Source organism: Poromitra crassiceps (assembly GCF_964638095.1).
Source record: "Poromitra crassiceps genome assembly, chromosome: 16".
Taxonomy (NCBI): Eukaryota; Metazoa; Chordata; class Actinopteri; order Beryciformes; family Melamphaidae; genus Poromitra; species Poromitra crassiceps.
This window is the reverse complement of record NC_139645.1, coordinates 23395059-23420033: the sequence shown is the minus strand read 5'-3', so window position 1 is coordinate 23420033 and position 24975 is coordinate 23395059. Positions and strand designations below refer to the sequence as shown.

The following is a 24975-nucleotide window of genomic DNA, read 5'->3' as shown; positions in this document are numbered from 1 at the left end:
CTAACCTGTTCACATCTATGTTCGCAATGGCATCCCAAGTATCATCATACTATTATGGGATGCGATGCGAACAGTTGTATTATGGGATGTGCGTTTCCCAGGCAACGACACACGTTGACACGTTTTGGAACAGCGCTGCACGCTGGCACAATACTCCTAAAAGCAAAATGCGTATTGTTTTGAATGATTTGGCACCTTCTATTATGGTCAACACCAGTATTGTTGTATTGTAATAATATGCCATAAAGGTTTATTGAAATTTTGGGGAGAGCAGGGGGGGAAAAATCTTAAAAAAAAAAAAAATCTAAAAAAGATTTTTTTTTTTTTTTTTTTGCAATTTCTTAGAGCCACCAACTAAAGCTTCGAGGGCCGCCATCGTCTCGCGAGCCGCGCAATGAGGAACTAGGATCTAAAGTGACCACTTTTATCCACACCAGTCATTTCTTTGAAGAGCGGTTTCTACCTCCACGTAGGCTTCTAATGGAGAATATGTCAGATGAAAAGTTGCAAATGGAACTGGTGTTGTCAGGTTTGTTTGTTTGTTTGTTTGTTTATTTAGATCCCCATTAGCTACTGTAAAAAACAGTAGCTACTCTTCCTGGGGTCCACATTAATATTTTACAATACTTCAATTATGAAAATACATTATATTCACATACAAACATTATTTACAAATATACATATCTGTATCATTCTTACTCATACATGCTACTACAACCACTTAGACACACAAGGCAAAAACCAACAAAACACATAACCACAAACACTAGCTCAAAACCTATCTAATACATACAATTGCTCTATATAATAATTGAATATGTAATTAATTGAATAAGTGAGAAAATAAATTCCTTTATAACAATGAATGAAAAGCTCAAAAACAAAGGTCATGTTATATTTTACAGTTCTTGTGTAAACAGATATAATTTTAGTTTTTTGTTAAACCATGTTTTATTACTTTGTGAAATCAAAAAATGTGGTAATGAATTCCATGCCACCATTGCTCTGTAATAAACTGTTCTCTGAAATAGACTAGTTCTGCATGGAGGCAACAAAAACCGACCTTCTGACGACTGGCGAGTAGAATAATTATGACTATCTGCAAAAAATGACAATTTACTATAAAGTATTTTTGGGGTTTTAGTTATGATGATATTTTTCACATAGCACACGAGAGAATAATGCAACCTGCTCTTTACACTTAACCAAGCTAAATTATTATTCATTATACTTACACTCGTTCTGCTGCTCTGTTTTGAGCTACCTGTAACCTCTTGTCTGGTCTTTTACTTGTGGAAGAAGAAAGGAAGAGGTGAATAACAAGGAGAAACCACACTAAATGGGTATCGTGCAGCGAGAGGCGATGGACTTTCCCAAAAGCACGTTGTGAAAATATCCGTGTATTGGAATGATCAGATGAGATGAAGTTGGAAAATGAGCAGAGCGTTTAGTGTGTTTCTCTACCCCTGACCAGCCAATCAGAGTGATTTCTCTACTCCTGACCAGCCAATCAGAGTGATTTCTCTACCCCTGACCAGCCAATCAGAGTGATTTCTCTACCCCTGACCAGCCAATCAGAGTGATTTCTCTACCCCTGACCAGCCAATCAGAGTGATTTCTCTACCCCTGACCAGCCAATCAGAGTGATTTCTCACACCAACGACCGGGACCACAATGGAAATAAGCCCTAGGGCTTTATTGTGTTTTTATCCTCTGTGATTTCCTGTGATGTTTGCTATTGACTTATATGTTTGATATTTGTACTTGTCCACTTCTCGTTGTTCTTTTTATCTTATCACCAAATAAATTCATTCATTCATTCATAGCCTATAGTGGATAAACTACTCACCTTGGATAGTTTACCCACCTATGTATTTACCACTAAACTGTTTTAGACAGAAACTATGCAGCCATTTTTGCAGGAAAACACATGAGAACTTGCATGATGTAATTTATACTCAGAGAGTTTCACACATCTGTGTCCTAAAGTTTAATTCACTAAAGATTTACTGATCAGCAAGTGACAATCTGAATACGTATGTGGTTTGCGTGGGTGGTGGAGAGGGAGGGGCTACTCCCGGCTTTCCCAACCTTGGGGTCGGCGACCAGAACAGAAACAGAAAATGAACAGAAAATACTTTCTTCAGTAGGGAAGTGGCCTTTTGAGCGATATGCTGCAGGAACTGAGCTGTAGGCCTGTTAGTGGGCTCTGTGTTCACCAGATATAGCCCATATGAGTAGCCTACTTAGCTCTTCTTCAATTTTCATTATTCATTGTTTAATTTGAGTCATTGTTTGTTCAGCATTAATTTGCAGCCTTGTAAATACAAGCTCACCTCAATACTGTAGGATATCAAATAACATGTCCTCATTGCAGTATAACCAGTCCTCTTACCTTGTGTCTGAAGGTCCAGGTTCATTACTGAAGTTGAGAGGTCTATCCATAGAAAGGTCACTCTTCATCGACAGACAGCTGGGTACTGGAGACTCTGCTCCCTGGCGGGTGGGGGTGCCCTCGGGGGTTTGTGGAGGTACTGCAGGGGGTCCGTCAATTGTCATCCAAATAAATGTGGAAATTTTAGAAATTCATTTTAGACAAAAATAATAATAATGAGACTCACAGTCTAACCAGTTCTCTTACCTTCCTGGTTCTTTCTTTTCTTCTTTTTTTTCTTTTTCTTTCCAGGTTCATTACTGAAGTTTAGAGGTCTGTCTTTAGACTGGTCACTCTTCATAGACAGACAGCTGGGTACTGGAGACTCTGCTCTCTGCATGTGCTGCTGACCTCTGCAAACACAAATGTTTGATACATATCATCATTAGCTCGAGTAAAGACACACAACTTCTTGCAACGTTGCACATTGTCAGTTTTTCTGACATCTGGAGTTTTTGATAACATGGTCTGTTGATAAGTGTCCAGGATGCCACGTTTTGCATCAGTGGTAACCACGGCAACAAATGAGGAAAGATGGCCCCTCCCATTCAGCTCTTTGACGCAGTCCTGCACGTTACAAACTCATGTAGTCCCACTGAGCGCGCTCAGTCAACGTCGGGGCTGAATAGACTTTAGAACTGATGCCATCATCACCGTACATCATCATCATCATCATAATCATCAGCATCATCAGGTTTACAATGTGAGTGTGCCAGGTCTCCCAGGAAGCTGTTTCAAGCTTTTGAAGGAGCCTGATCTCATACAAGGCCTACAGGTATCAATGGACAAACATACATACGTAAAACACACGTATCACATGACGCTTAACTCATTGAGTGCCAGCCACTTTTGGAGAACGGACGCTCCCAGTGCCAGAGTTTCAGAGCGTTTTCAGTGATTTCTCGAGGCCCACAGAATATTGTGTGATATTACTCTGTAAACACTGAACACACACAAAGAACGATGAGACTCTATTCTATCATCTGCAAAAAAAAGTTTATTGATCCCATTTTCCGTTCTTTAGTTATGAGCCGGAGAAGATAGCTTGATTCATCGAAAAACAGTAATTTTTTCCTAGAAGCTGAGATAATTGGCCTTTTGTGAAATTAAACATTTCAAGCACATCACTGACTCTGAAGCTAATCTTTTCTAATGTAGTCACACCTCAAAAATAATTTCCTTCAATAAAACAGTTTAGGCCAGGGAATTTTGTTTGGCAGAATAATAGTTTTAGCTGCAACCATATATATATGGTTATTTTAGCTGGCCCCTGCGTGCGTTGCTGGTTGCAGCTTCTTGCTGCTGGTGGGCATCGGATATTCTGGCTTGCGTTTGCCAACCCTGTCCTGCTGCCTGGGTCTGTCTGGGTGTTGTGTGGCTGTGTGCTGCTCTCCCCCCCCCCCCCCCCCCGCCCCGCCTCGCCTCGCCTCAACTGCACACTCCTCCCTGTATGGGAGGTGGCTCTCTGCTGAGTTTGCTCTGACTGCACTGTGAAGGGTGCGCGGCGACATCCAGCTTTTTCCGCGTGTGTTTGTCACCGGCTACTACTGTATGCTTCCAGTTGAGAATAATAACGATGATCATGCGAATGGGCTGTCGCAGCAGTGGAGGACCTCAATTGTGGGAGCAGATTGGCTGCTGCCTGTTGCAGGCACATCTAACGTTAAAACGCTTCATGCATATCGATGCATACGGATGCAATGCGATTTCCGTTTCCTCAATGACTTATTCTCTGTTTTTCTCTGCCTTTCTGTTAACCTGGAGAGCACTGTCGCCACCTAAGGGTTCTGTAAAATAGGTTATAGACCTCCAATAGCTATAATATTTGTACAGGAGAGGCAGAAGGCTTTGATCGACGCCCCACCGTCAAAAAACGCAATTGACGACAACCGTCGTCATTGGCACTCTACGTCAGTATTTGAATTGACGACAGCTGTCGTCATTGGCATTCAATGAGTTAAAGGGCCCATATTTTGCTAATATAATGTATTATTATTTTATTGTTGGCCTCCAGTAGAGTAACTTATTGCATCATTCATAGTTCAAAAAACTCATTGTTTATCTTGTACTGGCTCTCACTGCCCGCTTCAGTTCACCCTCTGTCTGAAACGCTCTGTTTTAGGTCCTGTCCCTTTAAGAACCCCCACCCTCCGGGAAATACTCCGGGCGGTCAGGAGGAGGCGTAACTGCCTGCGCCTGTATGCCAGGATCAGACTACACGATATTTTTTGTCGTTCACGATGTCACCATGTCAGACGAGGCCATCATACTGCCATAAATTCGTGACATGTCTTGGTCGGGAGACTGGCCACACTACAAGTGTATACGACAGAGCATCGTATGCCACCGTCATCACGTCGTCTGCTGTCGTCAGCGAGTTCACAGGTCGTCGGGGAGGCGGACCTGTGAACGAAATCTCCCAGCATGCATTGAGGCCACTACATTGACAAGAAAAAGCAACCAAATCAGCCTAAATAGGCTAAAGTGGTAGATAGAAATAATGTTTATGTTAGCACAACATGCAATTGTAAAACATTTCAATATTGGGCAAAATAAAACATTGAAATCCAAACACAACCCTATGTGAAACATGTATGTAATCCAGGTGCTATATATATCCCTTGCAGAATTAACGTTATTTGGATGAGTGACAGGCTCTACTGTGATGCACTGTGATGTCCGCTCCAGCCTCCAACCTACTTCATGTGCACGCCCACTATCTTCTTGCCAGCTGCTGCGAGACGAGAAGGAAGAGAAACGAACATGCAGCCGACTCTGCTGAGCTCATGTTATTTGTAGTGAGCAATGCCCATTGCCCAGGCGTTTAAACGCAAATTAAAACACCCTGGCCTTTTTATCTCTTTTATTCTTTTGAGCGGAGCGGAGCGGAGCGGAGCGGTGAGTGCGAGCGGGTGAAATCTGTATCGAGCGGGGAGCGGTCTCCCCAGGACCTGATACCTGTCTTCCGGGGTGTCACACTAGGCGAAACCATGTCCAAAAGACTGACATGCCAGTCTTTTCGTCAGGGCGTAGTGAGGCGTCCTAGACGTCCCGACTGGTCCCGACGCTGGTCTTTGATTATGTCACACTACAAGAGGTGAAGACGGCCGATCGTCGTCCCCGACGGTCATATTCGGGCCCGACGCTGAAAATCTGTCGCGCACGACCAAATCGGTCTAATATCGGGCTGAATTCGTGTAGTCTGAACCAGGCATAACAGAGACCTCCGTGGTAGTCTATCAGCGGAGACCTGCTGTGATTGAGTCCTCACGGTCCTCATGGTCGTCAAGTCGCCTTCGAAGCATGAAATGCGATTATAACGACCTAGTTGTGTGGCTTAGCCTTCCCAAATGTTGAGGGTAGTTTTTTTTTAATTGAATACATAGAATTGGGAACGTTACATTCAATTTCATTCAGACTGCCTGGCACTCAATCGCCGCCATTTTCCCCCGGAGCTTCCACAGGAGGAGGGAGGGTGGGAGGAGGAGGGAGGGTGTAGTGACGCACATACAGTAGTGGAGTCACAGCCAGGTTGGAGAGAGCCTGGTGACGCAGGGTTAGGTTGACAAGTCTGCAGTGTACTGAAGCAGTCAGAACAGGGAAGGGAGGGGCAGGGAGGACGGGTGAAGGCTATGGCGCGCGCGCACTGCCGGCCCGGGCTAGGCTTGTCATCACCATGGTAACAAGTCCTACCTGACGTCACTAGAACTATTGCTCTCGCACAAATCGGCACAAATCCATGTCCTCTCGTCTACGAGACTTCATGGGGGGGAGGGGGGGTTCATGGGGGTAACATTAAAACACCTTCACATATTTATTTGAAGCTTAGCCCATGTTTAATATGACCATCCAAGATTGTAACAACATATATATGATACAAAATTAAGAAATGCATAATATGGCCCCTTTAATACAACACATAGAACATACATACATACCACATAATAATAGAGATGCACCGATTGCCATTTTCTTGGCCGATTTCCGATTTTTGAATAGTCTGACTTGCCGATACCGATTTTTGCCGATTCCGATTTTCTTTCTAAGAACAACAATTGACAGCTTACACAAACGTTTTTGTAACTTTGTTTGAAAATTAGGATTCATATAACAATTCTTATCATTTGCATGAAGTAGGACCATCTCACTCAAACACATCTCAAAATAAAAGTGTTCCAGGTTAGCCTACTGGACAGAGCTTTTTTGTGCAAATACAATGAATACAAAAATTCAATAAAATCCAATAGCCTATATCCCACAGCTATCATGCATTTACTTTTCCAAAAGAAAACAGGTGCAACAGAACATCAAAATGATCCATGGACAAGGAGTTTATAGCCTGGCTCCAGACCAGTCCTCTGGAGTAGAGGGGAAATTAGTTTATGAGTTACAGTAACGATCTTCAGTCTGAATATCAGGCGGAGTTTACACACAGTCCGAAATTTCGTATGCGTTTTTTTTTTATCTGCCATCTGAAAAAAGATTGTCACGCACAGAAAACCTTGCACACTTGTGAGTCCGATGCATTTTTATTATTATGGCCGTCGTTCTATTTGCAATACGAAACAAATAGTCTCTCCTGTATCCACGTTACAACATGACTGACAGGCTGAGGCACCAGCGCTGATGTGGAATGGAAAAGGCAGGTCAGGGAATGGTTATACTGGACACAATGCTCACGTTCACCTCGCCAAGCCGGCTGGGTGCAGCAGCACTGCTTCCCGGGTAGAGAGAGCAGAGAGAGAGGGGCCAGTGAGGTGAAGCGAGCCGCTCAGACTGGACTCCAGCCGAGCGGGACTCGGCCGCACCTCTGTCTCCACGGCTTATTTTCGACTAGCATGTGTGACAAACTGCGAGCTTTGTCTACTTCACTGACGGTGAAAAGATTCCACAACGAGGAAGGTATGCTGGCGTGTGTGGTGTGGTGGCTGGGTGCCTGTCTCGGTGCTTTGGGGTGCGCGCACGTCATGTGAAAATCGGCTCACAGAATCGGCTATTTAGAGTGACTGGCGCAGATCACCGATCGAGGCCTATCACGTTAAAATCGGCCATTTCCGGTCGCGTGCCGATCGATCGGTGCATCCCTACATAATACATAATACAATGACAGAGTTCCATTATCAGAGCGGTGTAGATACTCATTACAAGCAGGGCCGGTTCCAGAACAAGATGACTAGGGATTCATCCTAGATAGGAAGGGGTGCACATGCACGGGCCGACCTGGGTGGCCGGCTGAAGACATTGACATGTTATTTTACTAAAAATATAGTCGAGTGGAGCACACCCAAAAATTTGACATGTTATTTTACTAAAAATAATGCATTTTACCATCATTTCAAGTAGAATGATACCAGCCAAGCAAGAATATTTCAAGTGTTTCAAGTGCTTTACTGAAATATTTAGACCATAAAATGATAATACAATTATCTCAACCTTAAAAGGTTACATATAGGTGCCAAAAAGCCATAAATTCACATCAAAGAACAAAGAAAAACAACAATTATAATTCAAGTTTAAACAGTAAGTGTGCAGCTACAGCATTTATTAAAAAAAAATATATATATATATATATTACCACTCTTTTAAACTGAGCATGCAGACAATTAAAATGAGGATGCAATGCGTGCTTTTGCACCCCTGTAAAACCAGGCCTGATTACAAGTAGGATTCAAGCAGTTTTTCTTTCAGAGCTTTAAAGGTGGAGATGGATTTCAACATTTTCGTACTGTCATCGAGCTATTCCAGATCTGTGAGCCCCTGCATGTAATACTTAAGCTGCTACATTTAAGCTTTCTCTTCTTTTCTTTTTTTATACCAAAGATAAGATGTTTATATCTAGTATTATGAGTGTGCAGGGGACAGCAGACTGGAATGAGCTCAGCCAGTCTGAAATTCATATTATACACAACTTGATACATCAAGCAAGCATTTTGGTGAAGATGAAAATCAGCAAGCCTCAGGAGACCATGGCGATGGAACAGAGGGCGTGTGGGTGTGTTAAACCCCGACCATGACATGGCTCATATTATTTTCTTTTGCAGACTTTCAAGTTTCTTGTAGTGACTAGGAAAGGTGTTGCACCATATGACATTACAGTAGTAATGTTTAGAGTGTAACAGTCATCTTACTTTGTGTCTGAGGGTCCATGTTGAGGACTGAAGAGTAGAAACTCCTCCACAGACAGAGAGCTGTCAGGAGGCTCTGCGCCAACCTCTTCCTCCACACGACCACTCATCTTCTGAGAGGAGACAGACACACACACACACACACACACACACACACACACACACACACACACACACAGCTCATGAGTAGGGCTGAACAATTTGGAGAAAACATCTAATTGTGATTTTTACCACGTGCGCAGAGCATGGTCAAGAGACGGCTCTTTAGGGTGAGTCAGTCATTCAGTCAGTCAGTCAGTCAGTCAGTCATTCAGTCATTCATTCAGTCAGTCAGTCAGTCAGTCAGTCAGTCAGTCAGTCATTCAGTCATTCATTCATTCAGTCAGTCAGTCAGTCAGTCAGTCATAATGTTCACGGAAAGAACGTTTATTTCAGGGTCACTGATAGGCCATATTGTGACTAGCATTTTCGTTTACTTCCGTTCCCACGGCAGGGGCACTACACACTTTTTTCTCCATAAAAGAGATCTATAGGTAGAAAGTACAAATAAAAAAGTTCTACTCGTGTTATCCTGCAGTATTTTTATAATCAGTGGTCAAAGACGGCACTATTTCTTACTAGGCGTACTAATCTGTGCAAGGGGAGTGGTGTGGTTTTGGTCACGTGGACCAATCGCGTAGCCGCTTTATTCCCTTGCCGTAATAACATTAGAGCCATGGCGACCACCAGTTCAAGCAGCGAAGAGGGGAAAAAGAAACCAAAACAGCTGAAAAAAGTGCGTAAAAGCCGGGAATCAAAGGACTCCAAACGATGCTATATGCACTTTTTGTCAGTACAGAATGAGGACGTGCAGGATTTTACCCAGACAAGGTGGGACACTTACAGGTCTGTCGTCAAACAGTGGCTTTGTCTGGACGGCGATAGTAAAGTTATCGCTGAAACTTTTAAACATTGCGTGGACGTGGATTTTGACCATGTTCCCGAGGACGCTGGATTTCACCGTTACCGTCGCTTTATTTGTAAAAGACGTTTGGGTTTGGCTGAGAAACGCTGCACACAGATGGTGCAGGGGGAAGAAGAAGAAGAACCAGATGCAGCCGCAGCCTCGGACAGCATCGGCCCCGACGGAGCCACGTCTGAAACCCCCCGAAAGAAACTTCGGTCTCGGACAGGTTTGCCCGTCCGTTCTGCTGGCCCTGTCCTTCCAGCCATCTGCATCATTTGTAAAAAGGTGGACAAATATATTACTGTTGGTGGAAAACGGAAGAAGGATCAACTTTCACAAGCAGAGACAGTGTCTGCAGGTAAGCGACCCCCCCCTCTCTCTCTCTATCTCACACACACACACACACACACACACACACACACACACACACACACACACACACACACACACACACACACACACACACACACACACACACACACACACACACAGAGAGAGGGAGCATTTTCTTTTATTGCCTTGATCTCCTTGCCCCCCCCCCCCCCCCCTCTGTTTTCTTGTAATAACAATACAATGGATAAAAGATACAAAAACAAATGTCACCCACTTTTTTTTAATTATAAAATGTGTGATTTGACAGTAAAGCTGATTATAACTTTTTTTTGTTTTCAGGCCAGTTGCGGAAGGCTGCTGAGAAGAAGGAAGACTCTAGCGTTCTTTTGCATATCAAAGACAAAGACTGTGTGTCTCTGGAAGTGCGTTACCACAGGTCCTGTTACAGAGAATACACAAGGTCCTTGTCAAAGTCTACGGCAACACATAGCTACTGCAACCACAGATGAAGTGTGAGTTATTACATTGCATTAACACTGCACATTTCAAAAGTAAGGCTTTGACCTACAACAAATACTATTTTGTCTGTCTTTAGATACAATGTTGACAGCAGACCTCTTTGCACATGTTAAGTATTTTTTTGTCTGCGTGTGTGTGTTTTCAGAAATGAACAACAACCCTTTCCTGCCAGCTACAAGATATTCTGCGAACGAGTCATCCGTCAAAGGATTATCGATAAACAAGAAATCCTGAAAATGAACCAACTAAGGAAGAAGTTCATAGACATCGTTAAGAAGAATGAGGATATTGATGCTTCAGACTACAGGTAACTGTGTCCTTGACAGTTCAGTAAACAAAAAAGAACCTCTTTCATACTGAAAAGTTTCCATTTTATTGATTTATTCGCTCACAAGAAAGGCTGACAGTATGTTTTAATGTATTTGTTTCTCATTGTGAAAAAAAATCCCTTTATTTATACATTTGTGCTCGTCTTTTTCTATATTTTCATTTTGCAGGCAGGATAAACTGAAAAAGCGGTTGGCCCGTGATTTCCCCCAGCTGGTGTTTCACAGCCCTGCAACGCGCAACATCTCCGAACTGGTTTTTGTTGAAACATTATCAGCAGATACACTGTTAGACAGGCTAGCGCATCCATCAGACACGACAACAACTGAGTCAACCGAGGTAAGCCAAGCTGAAAGTGACAATGAACACACATCTGGACAAACTACAGAGCACACAAGGACACTGTACAGTGCAGGACTGATATTGAAGAGACTTGTGAATGAAACTCCCGGGATGAAATGCCCCTGGCCTCCCACAGCAGAGGATTTGAATGTTTCTGACGCAAAATCTGTTGTGCCAGTTGAACTATTCAATGTGATTTCCAGGATTATAGGTGCAACAGAGGAACCAACACTAGACCATTATGTTGATATTCCTGAAGATGTGAACCTAAAAGTTTTATCTGTTTGTCAAGACATTGTGTATCTTGCTTCTAAAGGTCGGAAGCAGACGCCTAAGTCACTGTGTCTTGGTCTAACTGTTCGCCATTTAACAGGTTCATCCAATGTTCTGTCACTACTGAACAGATTAGGACACTGTGCTTCATGGAACACAGTTGTCAGTCTAGACACTAGCCTAGCGTCACTACAACTTCTAGAGGGCAGAGACAAAATCCCTAAGGGGTTCTCAAAGAAGGCACCAACCATACTGGTGTGGGATAACATCGATTTTGGGGAGGAGACACTGTCAGGTCGTGGAACTACTCACCATACAAATGGCATTATGGTACAAAGTTCTGTTGTTGAAACAATGTCTAGACCAGACAGACAGCCACTGCCGAAGTCAGTTTACACATTCAAAGCACCTCCTAGCATCCCGCTACAACACTATCCACAGACTAAAAGACAAGGGCCACAGAACTTGCTTCAGGATGAAAGTGTTCCATTGCAGGTGGAAACGTACAGGTTGAACACTGTGTCTGCTGCCAAAACAGAACTGCCATATGTTTTAGTGAAGAACACAGATGCTGAAGCATGTACAGTACCAGGCTGGACAGGTTTCCACACAATGCTACAAAGTGATGCCACTCTACCTAAGTCAGCACTGTATTATCTTCCAGTCATTGAGGCTTCACCGACAGAGATGTCAACAGTTAACACTATTCTGAAGCGAAGTGTTGAACTTGCTGATCAGCTAGAACTGGACCATGTTAATTGTTAAATTGTTAAATTGTTAAAGAATTGCCACACTGCCTACATCCAGTTAAATGCAATGCATAAATGCAAACAGCACAGACTACTTACACAGCCAACAGAAGGTTTTATTGTGATGCATTTGTATGCTATTTTGTATTTTCATATATTTCCTTGGCGGGGGGGGGGGGGTGTACAAATGACAGATGCTGTGACACTTTGTGGTACTTGAATAAATGTTTCATACCATATGTTGTAATAATTCTGACCTCTAGTACTTTAATTTTTAGTCTTGTCCATTTTTTGCATTATTCCAATTTAGGGGGCGTGGTAACATTTTGATAGATTTTCTGCCATTTTGGTCCAAGGTGCCCTGATTTTCTTTTCTACCTTTCATTACACAGTAGGTTGAGACATTTTCTATGTATGAAACATAAGCTTTTGGCACAATTTACGGTGGAGGTTTCATTGTACTGTGTGGCAAACACTTAAGTTGAAGCATATTCTTTAACAAATATGCTACATTTCATGATCTAAATTCACATGAGTAAACTAAAGGCACCAATACTTGTTTCAGATGTTAAGTATATGCATTTTAGCATTTATGACATTTGAGAAAGATTTTGTGTTGCCAAAAACACATTTTACAAGCAAAAACAGCAGCACAAGATTTTCGTTTTTTGGTTATAAACTGTTTATACATTTCTGGCTGGTGACAAAATACTGCAGGATATTAGGAGTAGAACTTTTAACCCAAAGTCCAGAAGGGCATTGTCTATGAAAAAATGCATTGAATGAGTAGTGCCCATGACATGGGAACGAAACTCATTTTCTAAGCACTTTTTCATGGGTCCCAACACGGCCTATAAATGGTGAGATTCCCTCTCATTTCCCAATGGGGTGGTGTGTTTCAATCGACACTGCGTGAATTACAACGAGCACACCTAGACACAAACACACACATACACATGCGCGCGCGCGCACACACACACACACACACACACACACACACACACACACACACACACACACACACACACACACACACACACAGTACTACCCTGGTAAGTTAGTGTCACCTTATTATCGCCAGAATTTGTGATCATATTCCTTCATCTTTCAAGACCCACAGAATATTTTGTAATATGAATATGCTTGTTTTCTCACACACACACACACACACACACACACACACACACACACACACACACACACACACAAGCTTCATTCATTATTTCTTTTTTATCAACACTTGTCTTGAATGACTTCATTTTCAAGCAGATCCTCGTCTGTCTGTAGTGTCGGGTGGATACTGTCAGGTGCCTAAATGTGCAGAACATGTGCAACAGCGCCCCTCTGTGGTCACACACGGTGGTTACAGATTTCAGTGAAACACTGCTGGCTTATGAGAAATCAGCCCGGTGAACCCGCCCTCAGAGACGAGAGGCGGATGACTCAAACGCAACACAGCAGTCTGCTCTGTAGGCAAGTCGACGCATGTCATCTTAGTTAGTAGCGCCCTCTGTAGGCCTAATATGAAGCAGATTAGTTTACCACCCATTGAGCTATATTAAATATATATATGTCGATGTTCCCACCTCGCTCTGAAGTCCTGATCTGTCTGCAGAAAGTCAACAAGCCGTTTCTCTCTTTATGAGGAGTCATGTGACTGAAAGACGCTCATCTCGCAGAGTCTCAGACACACAGATGGAATAAAACTGGGTTAAGTTAACGGTTTAATAAACTGCGTCATGTCGGTCTTCTGTGAAGTACAGGCCCCGCCCACATCAACTTCCCTGTTTGTTTCACTGACGCCATTATCTCACTGTTACATCTTTTCTATGAGCGTTACTTTGAGAGAGAGGAAAAGAGGCAGGTGAACGCAGTAAAACACCTGCGATCAGTAACAAACTGACTCAGACACTTTTACAATCAACAGATGTGAACTCAGACAGTGGAAAAAGGTGACAGATATCAGCCAGGGCAGAGACACTAAACCACTCAGAAACCATTCACTTACTTAGCAGCACAAGTTCGAGAAGGTGACTGACACCTAAAGGTGACTAGTTTCATCCCTGAATAAAATAATAATAATAACGTTAATAATGTAGTATTAACACTCACCCTGCGTCTTCTCTCTGCTCTCTCAAAATGGTGTCGGTGTGACTCTGAGTTGAACTGCGACACACTTGACTTCCACTGTCAACAGTTGCTTTGCTCCGCCTCAGCCTGTATAGAGAAGTGTCGTGGCAGCAGGGCTGGATGATGATGACCAAAACGTCGCTCCGAGTGTTTCCGGCTCTGGGCGGAAGACCGTGCTGTGCTCCAGGAACAATATTCCGCTCAATTCTTGCGTTCCGTTTAGAAAACATGGGCGACGCGAGTAACGAGAGTTAGCTCAAAACAAACACTTCGTTTGGTATGTCCATGCTTCTTATTTTTTCTCTAACTCGTAGCGACTGACTGCCTGCTGTTGCATTTGTGTGGGGGAACGAAAACACTGCAGCACACAGGCCACCGGAAGACGGGGGCGGGTCTTCTTCTGTCTTCCTGCCTCAGTAACTGCCAGGCTCTCTCTCTCCCCCTATGCTCTCCCCTCTGAGAGAGCCTGGTGACGCGGCAGGGCTGGGAAAGTAACTGATTACATGTATTGTAGATTGTATTGATTGTGGATTTATTGATCCAATTCGCTGTGCACTGTAAATATTGACTCTTTTATTGTCTACTTTATGTTTGATATCTTAAGGTGCAAAATAAATAACACCTAAAAACACTTGGCTCTTAGAAATGACCAGTGAGTCCATCCACAAGAAATAAATGGGTTTCTAAGAAAATGATGCTCTGTAATCCAAAGATGTAAACACGATTATTATATATTATATTATTATTGAGAAACAGATAAAACAAGATTAGCAAAGCTGTTCTTTGTTGTTGTTGTTGTTGTTGTTTTTGGGGAGGGGGGGTCCTGAGGAGCTCCAGTAGTCAAATGCAAGAGGAAATTTGTTCAAAACTAATCAAAAAGTAGAATAATCAGTTACATTACTTTTATATTGTGATACTTGGATTACTGATTAAAAATTTTGACAGGTAACTATTAATTGCATCCGATTACATTTTTAAAATAAACTTCCCAACCCTGGTTACCAATCACAAGTTCCAGAGGCAGCTGCAGGTGGGATTTAGGTGTGATGACAGCTAGAAGCAAGCAATGATAGACAGATGGTTCATCCAATCACCTGCCAGGGATTCTTTAAACACACACACCCTTTTCCATACAGTTTCCAAAGACAGCTCCCATGGTTCTGTGAACAAACCATCTGGCATATATAGCCTATGTATATATATATATATATATATATATATATATATATATATATATATATATATATATATATATATATATATATATATATATATATATACACACACACACACACACACACACGTCCTATAACTTCATTTCCATTCATACTCCCTGAAGTCATTATTTCCACCGTGTATGTATCAAGTTGAGCCAAGAGTCTACTGGTTGCTTTTGTAACAGATTTGAATATTTATTGAAGGAAAAGATCAAATAGAGAACACATGTACAATACTTCAGCTACAGAGAAACAAGCCGTGTAGCTGAACAAAGACATGCGCACATTTCCAACTTTGTCCAAATGAAATAGAAACATGTGAAAGGAGAATGAAAGGGAAATAGTGTCTGAAGTGCTGCTGTGCAAAGTGCCACAAATCAATCCTCTTTATCGACATAGATTTGACTCTACTGTACTGTAACTATACTACAGACTTTACTGTACAAACCACCTGCAAGCAGCAGCTGAAAGATACTTAACTCAGACGTGGATCTAGGATTTCAAACAGCCCCCCCATCAGAAGAAAGTGCCTGGCACTTTGTACTGGAGCGCCCTCTAGCGGCTTTCTGCCTCAGTACATGGCTCTCATGAACAAGGAAAAGCAAGAAGATATAATCATATCTCAAACTTGTATCAGGTCCCAGGGTCCTTACACATTTTCAATCAAAGAAAATCACATACTTTTTCCTCTGAAGATGTTGTCTGGTGTTCAATATGATTAACGCAGACCTAGATCTAGATCTGGTCTGATGAAGAAAGATCAGAATATGTGAGATGATCGGCAGGGTTCCTACATGCTTTCTTTCACATATGGCCGATGTTCTTGACTAGATGTGATGTTGGTGCAGCTATTTGATATAATGCATGCTGACAGTGGCTGACTCATAAGAGCATCCCTCTATCTGAACATTATTCTTCACATCAACACAAGCTGTGTATTCAAAGTGGGTCTAGACCAAGATCAAAGCTAGAATTGTGTGTGTATCGGACCTGAACTACAACATTTTCCATACTTTTCCCAGACTTTTTTTTCAAATCCCCAAACTATTCAGAACCCTGAGTTACAGAAGCATGGATACAAGTCGACAGATGGTAATCATATACATATAGAGGGGAATCATATTTAGTCCCTTTGTGCAGCATGGGTTGCTAGTCGTACATTGATGGGGAGGCAGCAAATCAGTGACTGTGCAGAGGAGAGGCAGCGCCCCCTAGCTGCTGTCAGCCTGGAGCATCTTCTCGATCTCTTGGTCCCACTGCTCGTCTCTGTCTGTGGCCTCGCTCACCACCTCGTACTCCTGGAGCTCCTGCTGCAGCTCCTTCTCCCAGTCTGCTGGCTCCTCTGGAGGAGGGAGGAGGGAGGAGGGAGGAGGGGGGGAGGGAGGAGGGAGGAGGGGGGGAGGGAGGAGGGAGGAGGGGGGAGGGAGGAGGGGACACACCACAGAGGTGGTAAGATGGCTTTAGTTAGCCAAATTAGCATGCCAAATGACATCATGACTGACACAACACTGATATATTGACTATGATTAAAAATCTGATATCAAATCAGGCTTGTATATCTTTGATATGATGGATATCATAATAGCCATTGAAAAAACTATGAGGCTATGCAGTAACAAGCTGCTCCAGTGTTTAGCCCACACCCAGACGCAGCCAACTAGCTGCTTATTCTTTATACACTATATTTATATTTCTGATACCAAGGCACACGGGAATAAAAGACAGGGAAGACTCAATTGCATTACAACATCAAGAAGAGATCTAAATCTAAAAGAGATTTGCTCACAGGTTCAGCAGCGTCAAGTCAGCCAGAATAAAACAGAAACGTCCGGTTATAACCGTCAAAATAATGACATTTAAATCAAAGTACTGTCCCAATGTTTTGTGTGTGATCCGAAATCCCCCAAGTACCAAAGAGGAAATAAAGAAAACATTTGCAGAGAAACCTGTTGTAAATAAACATACAATGTTGTGCCTTCCAAAAGTCAATTTTAACCCATAGTGAGTTGACTGGTCTGTTTTATTTTTTTATTTATTTTAACCTTTATTTATCCAGGGTAGCCTCATTGAGATTAAGAATCTCTTTTTCAAGAGGGACCTGGCCAAGAAAAGCAGCATACAATTACACAAGTTGCAGACACCACAACAAACATCTCATAACATTACAACACTACATGGTACACACACATATTCAGTGATTCATAAAAGCAAGTTAAACTATGAAGAAAAAAACAGTTGCAACTTTCACCGTCCTCCCTACCTTTAACCATCGTTTTAAAAACATTTAATGAGACCAGCTCCTGCAATTTCAGGTCCTTCTGGAGCTCATTCCATGCCGTCGGTGCTGAGACACCCAGTACACCTGTACACCCAGCAGCAGCATTATGTAGCCTATTGGTTTTAATAAATTAGCGCTTTTATTTTGAAGGTAATATCGCCTTGCTTCCGGTATCGAAGCTCTTGTTTTCATCTTGCGTTCACAAATCACAATCACAAAAAGGAGCCTAACTTCTAAACGGATACACGTAACACCACGACACTTAGAAAGGCTGGCAGAGGTATGATGCGCTCTACCGAGTGCCATAGTAGTAGTAGTAATAGTAGTAGTAGTAGTAGTAGTTATTGTTGTTGTTATTATTATTAATATACATTTAATTACATTTTTGGCCTCAATGCTCTTTCCCAGACTTTTCCACCCTACCAAATATAAAATTCGGTGGGAAACAAGAGTGCTTCTGATTTTGGGAATTTTTTTGGAATGAAAAATCTGCAACATCGGCACAAAATATCGTCTTTATCAGCAGCTTGAACGGCGATAGATTGACAGTGTTCTTTTAAAGCCGTCTTCTGTTGAGAGAGTGGTTCCCTGGTTCATAGCTTACTTCTTCAGCTTACATGTTGTAACATGAAAAGAAAATCATCAGAAATACCAACACAACAAAACGATATCTGTCTCATTTCCAGCTTAAGAAATGTAACAGACACACAGTTCCCTAAAGGATGAAACAAAAGTGTAAGAAAGCCGACCTTCAGGAGAGGGGCTGTCCTTCTTATCCAGCACCAGCTGCTCCATCTCTTTCTTCAGGTCGTCCTGGTTGATGTTGGCGGAGTCGAACGCGTCGCTCACAAACTCCGACACCCCGGGACTCGAACACATGTCCTCCTCTTCCTCCTGGGCCGGCTGGGACTGAAAACAGAGAGCTTCTTCCTCAGCCACTTGTATACATACTGAGCATACACAACCACCACATCCACAGTATAGCACTCTTACCTTCTGCATGTCACTGATGGAAACAGGTGGGGTTTTTGGTCTGACATTTTCTGCAAAGAAATTATATATATATTTTTATTTAGTGGCTAGGATATGAATGATATGTGTGTATATATATATATATATATATATATATATATATATATATATATATATATATATATATATATATATATATATATACATTAAGGTGACATCCTCAGGGGACACTGGCCCCTCTGTCCCCCTCCTCCCTCTAACCTGTTAAGGTGACATCCTCAGGGGAGACACTGGCCCCTCTGTCCCCCTCCTCCCTCTAACCTGTTAAGGTGACGTCCTCAGGGGAGACACTGGCCCCCCTGTCCCCCTCCTCCCTCTGCTGCTGCTGGGCTGCCAGCGCCGTCAGCTGGGCCGATTGCTTGATCAGAGACACCCGGTAGAAGTAGTTCCTCCAGAACGTCTCCTCCTTCACACTACAAACAAACACAAACACAGGTGAGTCATCATAATGGACCGGACCAGGGTTACATTGACAAAGAAACCAAAATAATTGAGCTCTAAATAAGAGTCAGATATCGTCCAATCACTGTCGTCCACATCTGATACCATGGTTATAATGATTTTTATTGATCACATATTAATTGTAGAATTGATCAATACTACATTACGTCTATGGGGTTTTGAAAGGTGCCATACTGTAAAAAATAAAGCTTTAGGCTACTTACGTCCTAAACTGAGTGAGGTATTTTGATAAAATTCTGGACTAATATGCATAAATGTTGTATTATTAGTGTTGTTTTAATTATCATTCTTGTTTATTGTAATATGAATGCTATTATTATACTTTAAGTTTTAGTATTTTTTCCCATGGTCTAAAATATGCTTAACAGACTTAAAATATGCGGAACATACTTGCACTTGGAATTTTAGTGCTTTAGTCATGGCATCATATTACATGGAAGCTATTGAAAGAAATCATGAATTTTCCATAAAAATTCATGATTGAGAATCACTCAAATCAAATATAATGAGGTGTGTCTTATTTGTCCAGTCTAGTAATAATCTGGTATTGATTTAGAGGCAGTCGGTCACATTGCATGGGAGCTATTGGAAAAGAAATCATGAATTTTCCATTCAAATGTTTATAAAAAAAAAAGATTACCCATAACAATTAATTTCATTACACACAACAAAATCAATGACTTTTCCAAAACATTCAATGATTTTACAAATGTCATGACTTTTCCAGGCCTGGAAAACAAAATATTGAAATTCCATGACTTTTCCAGTTTTCCAGGTATTGCATGACTGTGGGAACTCTGCGACATTAATTAGACCACACACGCGCACACGTACACACACCCGTACACACACACACACGTACACACACACACACACGTACACACACACACACACACACACACACACACACACACACACACACACACACGGCCTACTGACTGTTTGGGGACCAGGTCGAAGCGCATGCGATTGAGCAGTTGGTCTTCTTGTAGCATGACGGTGGCCAGAGGGTACATCTCCTCCATGACGAAGCAGAAGTGCACACCGGCCGGGGGGTCGCGCAGGAAGTTCCTCTTGTCCTACAGGAAGACACATCACCAGTGCCTTGCTTTTTACTAGGGATGCACTATATATCGGCAATATAAATAAATAAATAAATAAATAAATAAATAAATACATAAATATAAATATATATAAATATATATATATAAATATTAATAATAATAATATCGGTATCGGCATCAGTCAAGAGAGTTGGAAAATATCGGATATCGGCACAGCTACTTACCAAACACATGAATCATTTGAAATAAAATGTTGACTTTAAATGATCTGATTATAAGCTAATGTGATTGACAAGATTCTGCCTATAAAAGCTCCAGCAGGACCGTGTGCAGCAGCTAAAGACTAATGTGTTTTAGACACTAGGTGGCGCTTCATGGACCAGATGTTTTTTAACTGCAGACTGATAGAATCAGGTGTGAGACAGACCACAGAGAGCGATTATCGGCCAATCAGAGATGAGCTTTCAACAAAGCCGTGTTATAAGTGACATGAGAGAACACATGCTGACATCGTGTAGGATCTGTACGTGACTCACGGCAGACAGAGCCAGGATCTGCTGCTGGATGGTCTCTTCCTCGTTGTAGCCGACCCAGGGTGGCACCGCTGCATCTGGGCACAAACGCCAGCACAGGCAGCTTCACTCATCACACATTAGGGCAGGGGGTTCCCAACCTTTTTTGGCTTGTGACCTCACTTTGATGTCACAAAAATCCGGGGGCCCCAGACATTCAAATTTCGGTACAACATCGGTAATATTATCAGTGACATCGTCAATGTCGATGTCACTGATAATATGTAAAGGTGAAAAAATAAAATAAAATAAAACGCACAAAATGAAGGCTAAATTTTGGCAGAGGATTTTTTTTCAAAGGGGTCCCTTGACCTCTCACCTCAAGATATGAAAATGGGTTTAATGGGTACCCACGAGTCTCCCCTATACAGAAAAGGTAGCATTTTTTACAGCCTATATAGCTTTAATAGATTGTTGAGTATTTTAGACACTAATTAGACCCACGGCACTGGAACACCTAAACGGATTGGAAGTTGGAAACCTTAATCAATGTCTTGCTTGCACCTGTTTTACTTCCTGCCTTTTAGGCACAAAATGGGTGAATTGGGTGGGATGTGAAATAGGCGAATTGCTGTGCATCCCACCTGATCTCTTGGCCTTATTTTCCTGGACAAACTTCTGCTGTTCCTTTTGGAAGTCTCCGAGGAAAGTCTGGAAGCAGACAAACGCACAGGTCAGCACACAGACAGACACATACTCAAAGAAGGAAGGGACCTATATTGTATCAGTATCAATGAGGCAAAAATGTAATCAATAAATAGACCCGAGGTTTTTAAAGTGGGAGGCGGGCCTCCCCAGGGAGTCTCCAGACAGTTTCAGGGGAGGCTCAGTGAATGGAAGTGGAAAAGAATATCTCAAAAGGAGATCACATAGAACCTAAACCTAAACCTAGAATAGTGTAAATTTGTGTGATTTGGTTAAAGAAATACTTAAGATAATCAGTAGTTTTGGGAATTTTACAGTTTTCCCCACTTTCCCAGAGTCAGAAACAAATAATTCCTTCAGGCAGACCTTATGACAGGTATTTGTATGTATTTGGTGTCGTCTGAAGTATGTCAAACAGGCTACAGCAATATCAGGCTATCTTGGCTCAATTAATTATCGAGTGTCTGTAGGGGGGTGGCTTTGTCTGAGGGGAGGCCCACAGTCTCAGACTTTGGAAACCACTACAATAGACTACATTTATCAAGGTACATCATCAGGGTGTCATTTGCCTCATGAAGAATATTATGTGAATATGAGGACAATACAAATTGTTGATGATGTCGCCGTGCAAGAAGCAGAGAGCAGCGTGCCTTGTCTATGATGCCGTCGATGTTTCCATCCTCCACGCTCTTCTTGATGGTCTGAGCGGTCCCTGCCACAGACTCTGATATCTTCTTGGTGGCATTGGTGGCAAAACTGAAGATGTAGTCTTCAAAGAGAGGAGGGAGAGGACGGGATTAGGGCTTCATGAGACTTGACTTGATGCATGAAGAGAAAACTTGAGACTTGACTTTTTGTTCTGGTGGCTTGCTACTCGACTCTGACTTGTACAGTACTTTGATGAAAATGTTTCTTGTGTGTAGCAGACCTGTCATCAAAACATTGCTACAGCGACACAGGGGGAGCACGCACAACAGAATGCAGTTTATTTAAATGACACTATGGTTGTGTAACGTAGCTCAGTAGCACTACTAACACTGTCATGGTTGTTGGTTTGATTCCCACTGGGGCCACCCATGCTCACAAGAGTCACAACATACTGTAATGCACTTATACCATATTTGCTTCCACCAAATTACATTACCTTCATGCATAAGGTTACACCTGGCATTTTTATGGAGGACAGCAAGGCTGACTAACTGATGACAAGTTCCACATCTAAAAGTGAGATGATTAAGAAGCACGTAGGGTAGTCTTACCGCCCAGTCCTCTCCCCGGCTGCTCGGAGTTCTCCTGGCGGGCTGCTGGCTCATCTTCCTGGGCTGCTTGCTGTTTGTTTACCTCGTTCTGTGCCTGGACCACCTTCTCTTCTCGCTCCTCGGCTAAGTTGTCCGTGTCATCATGCTTCTTTGGGTACGCTGGGTTCTCCAAGCCCAGCCACGACCCAAAACCTTTCAACATTTCAACCTAGCTGCTGTCAGCCTGGAGCATCTTCTCGATCTCTTGGTCCCACTGCTCGTCTCTGTCTGTGGCCTCGCTCACCACCTCGTACTCCTGGAGCTCCTGCTGCAGCTCCTTCTCCCAGTCTGCCGGCTCCTCTGGAGGAGGGAGGAGGGAGGAGGGAGGAGGGAGGAGGGGGGAGGGAGGAGGAGGGAGGGGGGAGGGAGGAGGAGGGAGGAGGGAGGAGGGAGGAGGGAGGAGGGGGGAGGGAGGAGGGAGGAGGAGGGAGGAGGGAGGAGGGGACACACCACAGAGGTGGTAAGATGGCTTTAGTTAGTCAAATTAGCATGCTAAATGACATCATGACTGACTCAACACTGATATATTGACTATGATTAAAAATCTGATATCAAATCAGGCTTTTATATCTTTGATATGATGGATATCATTCGGTTTGTTTGATGACATATTTATTGCTCTACACTGGTTGTCTATGGGAAGCACTTAACCCGAATTTATTCTGATGCCTGTAATTATGATCTCCGCCAATGGGCGGACATACATTATTATGCAAATGCTTTATTAAACATGCTGAGGAGTGACACATCACCAAATTATGATTCATATTTATCAAGCATCTCAGAGTAGGAGTAGCGATCTAGGATCAGTTATGTCCCTTAGCTCATAACCAATGAGATGAGCATATTGATCTAGGATCAGTTATGTCCCTTAGCTCATAACCAAGGAGATGAGGATATTGATCTAGGATCAGTTATGTCCCTTAGCTCATAACCAATGAGATGAGCATATTGATCTAGGATCAGTTATGTCCCTTAGCTCATAACCAATGAGATGAGGATATTGATTGGGTAGACGTGATCCTGTTGAGGAAGAAAAACCAGGTCACCTACCTATAGAGAGCCAAAGTGAACGTCACTTCCTGCTTCAGCGCTGTACCAGAGAAGTGAGTCACTTTGCCTCTCTATACACGTTGCCAGCCACTGCTCATCCTCCTCATTCCTCATCACGGGCCTGGGCCCTGCACCCCGCGCACGTGTTCTGACCCGTCTGTCCTCAGCCAGCTCTGCCGCGCGCTTTCCGCTTCACAGCTGTGCCCACAGTGTTCTAAGCAGACCAGATGGCATCCAGCAGATGATAGAACACTCATCCCTAAGAGACTTGAGACTTGACTTAGACTTGTGACCAAAAGACTTGAGACTTGACTTGGACTTGCAAAAAATAACTTGTGAGCATCTCTGTTTTGTTGTCATCACGTGTGTGTGGTGTGTATGTGTGTGTGTGTGTGGTGTGTATGTGTGTGTGTGTGTGTGTGTGTGTGTGTGTGTGTGTGTGTGTGTGTGTGTGTGTGTGTGTGTGTGCATGTGTGTGTAGAGTCATGGCATACATACCTGATGTTTCTTTACTCTTTGCAGACAGTCTCCCAGTTGGATTTTCTCCTCTTCTAGCACCGTAACGTTATTCAACTCACTACCTCAGCTTCTATGAGCTGAGCGGTACATCTTAGATCAGGCCCCCAAAAAAACAAGCCGACTCGACCCGAGCCCGTTCTGTCTCTGGGCCCGTCCCGTCCCATTGACTGCAAGTATGGGCACGAGCCCAACCCCAACCCGAAATTGTCTTCGTAAGTTGGCTGCTTATCTCAACTATAACCCTGATGTCTGTTCAGTCTTATGAATACATAAAGGTTTGAAGGTTATAATGTTATAACATTCTGATCTTATCACACCAAATATGACCCCAATTATATCAATATCTGACCACGAGCCCGGCCGGGCCCCGAGGTATAGAAGGGATATTCAGACCCGGCACATGGACCCGGTCGGGCCGGACTCGGGTTCTGGCAGAGCCTCTCACCTCTAATGAGTGGACTAGCTTCCCTGCACCATACCGGCCCCCGTATCCAAGGTTCATCCTATTTCCTGGAACAGCAAACAACGTTTTCATTGGATGAGAAGCTGACAGGATGTGTGGTGGGTTGAGCTGTCCCCTGTTAGTGCTGCCACGCCCCCCTCATCATCTCCCATCCAGAACAGGTGAGGCTCCTCCCCCTCTTGCTAGTTGACAGC

The 24975-nt window shown here is 43.0% G+C and overlaps 2 protein-coding genes across 2 annotated transcripts in view; both read right to left on the bottom strand.

The window, feature by feature from the left end:
• Nucleotides 1-8667, bottom strand: part of LOC310791530 (NLR family CARD domain-containing protein 3-like) — a gene marked incomplete at its 3' end in the record, with an annotated part of 336543 nt that extends 327876 nt beyond the window's left edge. The window contains exons 1-3 of the mRNA XM_083653204.1: nt 8563-8667; nt 2642-2787; nt 2396-2534 (exon numbers count right to left, since the gene is read on the bottom strand). Coding sequence (XP_083509330.1) covers nt 2396-2534; nt 2642-2774 — 272 coding nt within the window. The 5' untranslated portion in view covers nt 2775-2787; nt 8563-8667. The remainder of the gene's footprint in view (nt 1-2395; nt 2535-2641; nt 2788-8562) is intronic.
• Nucleotides 8668-16606: 7939 nt separating this feature from the next.
• On the bottom strand, nt 16607-22909 carry LOC310791006 (synapse-associated protein 1-like; the record flags this gene model as incomplete). The annotated part of the gene is made up of 9 exons (XM_083652722.1): nt 16607-16737; nt 18423-18576; nt 18667-18716; nt 18967-19118; nt 20107-20246; nt 20768-20841; nt 21388-21454; nt 22099-22217; nt 22708-22909. 9 exons carry the CDS (start codon nt 22907-22909, stop codon nt 16607-16609), a joined length of 1089 nt encoding a protein of 362 aa, XP_083508848.1.
• Nucleotides 22910-24975: the final 2066 nt, after the last annotated feature.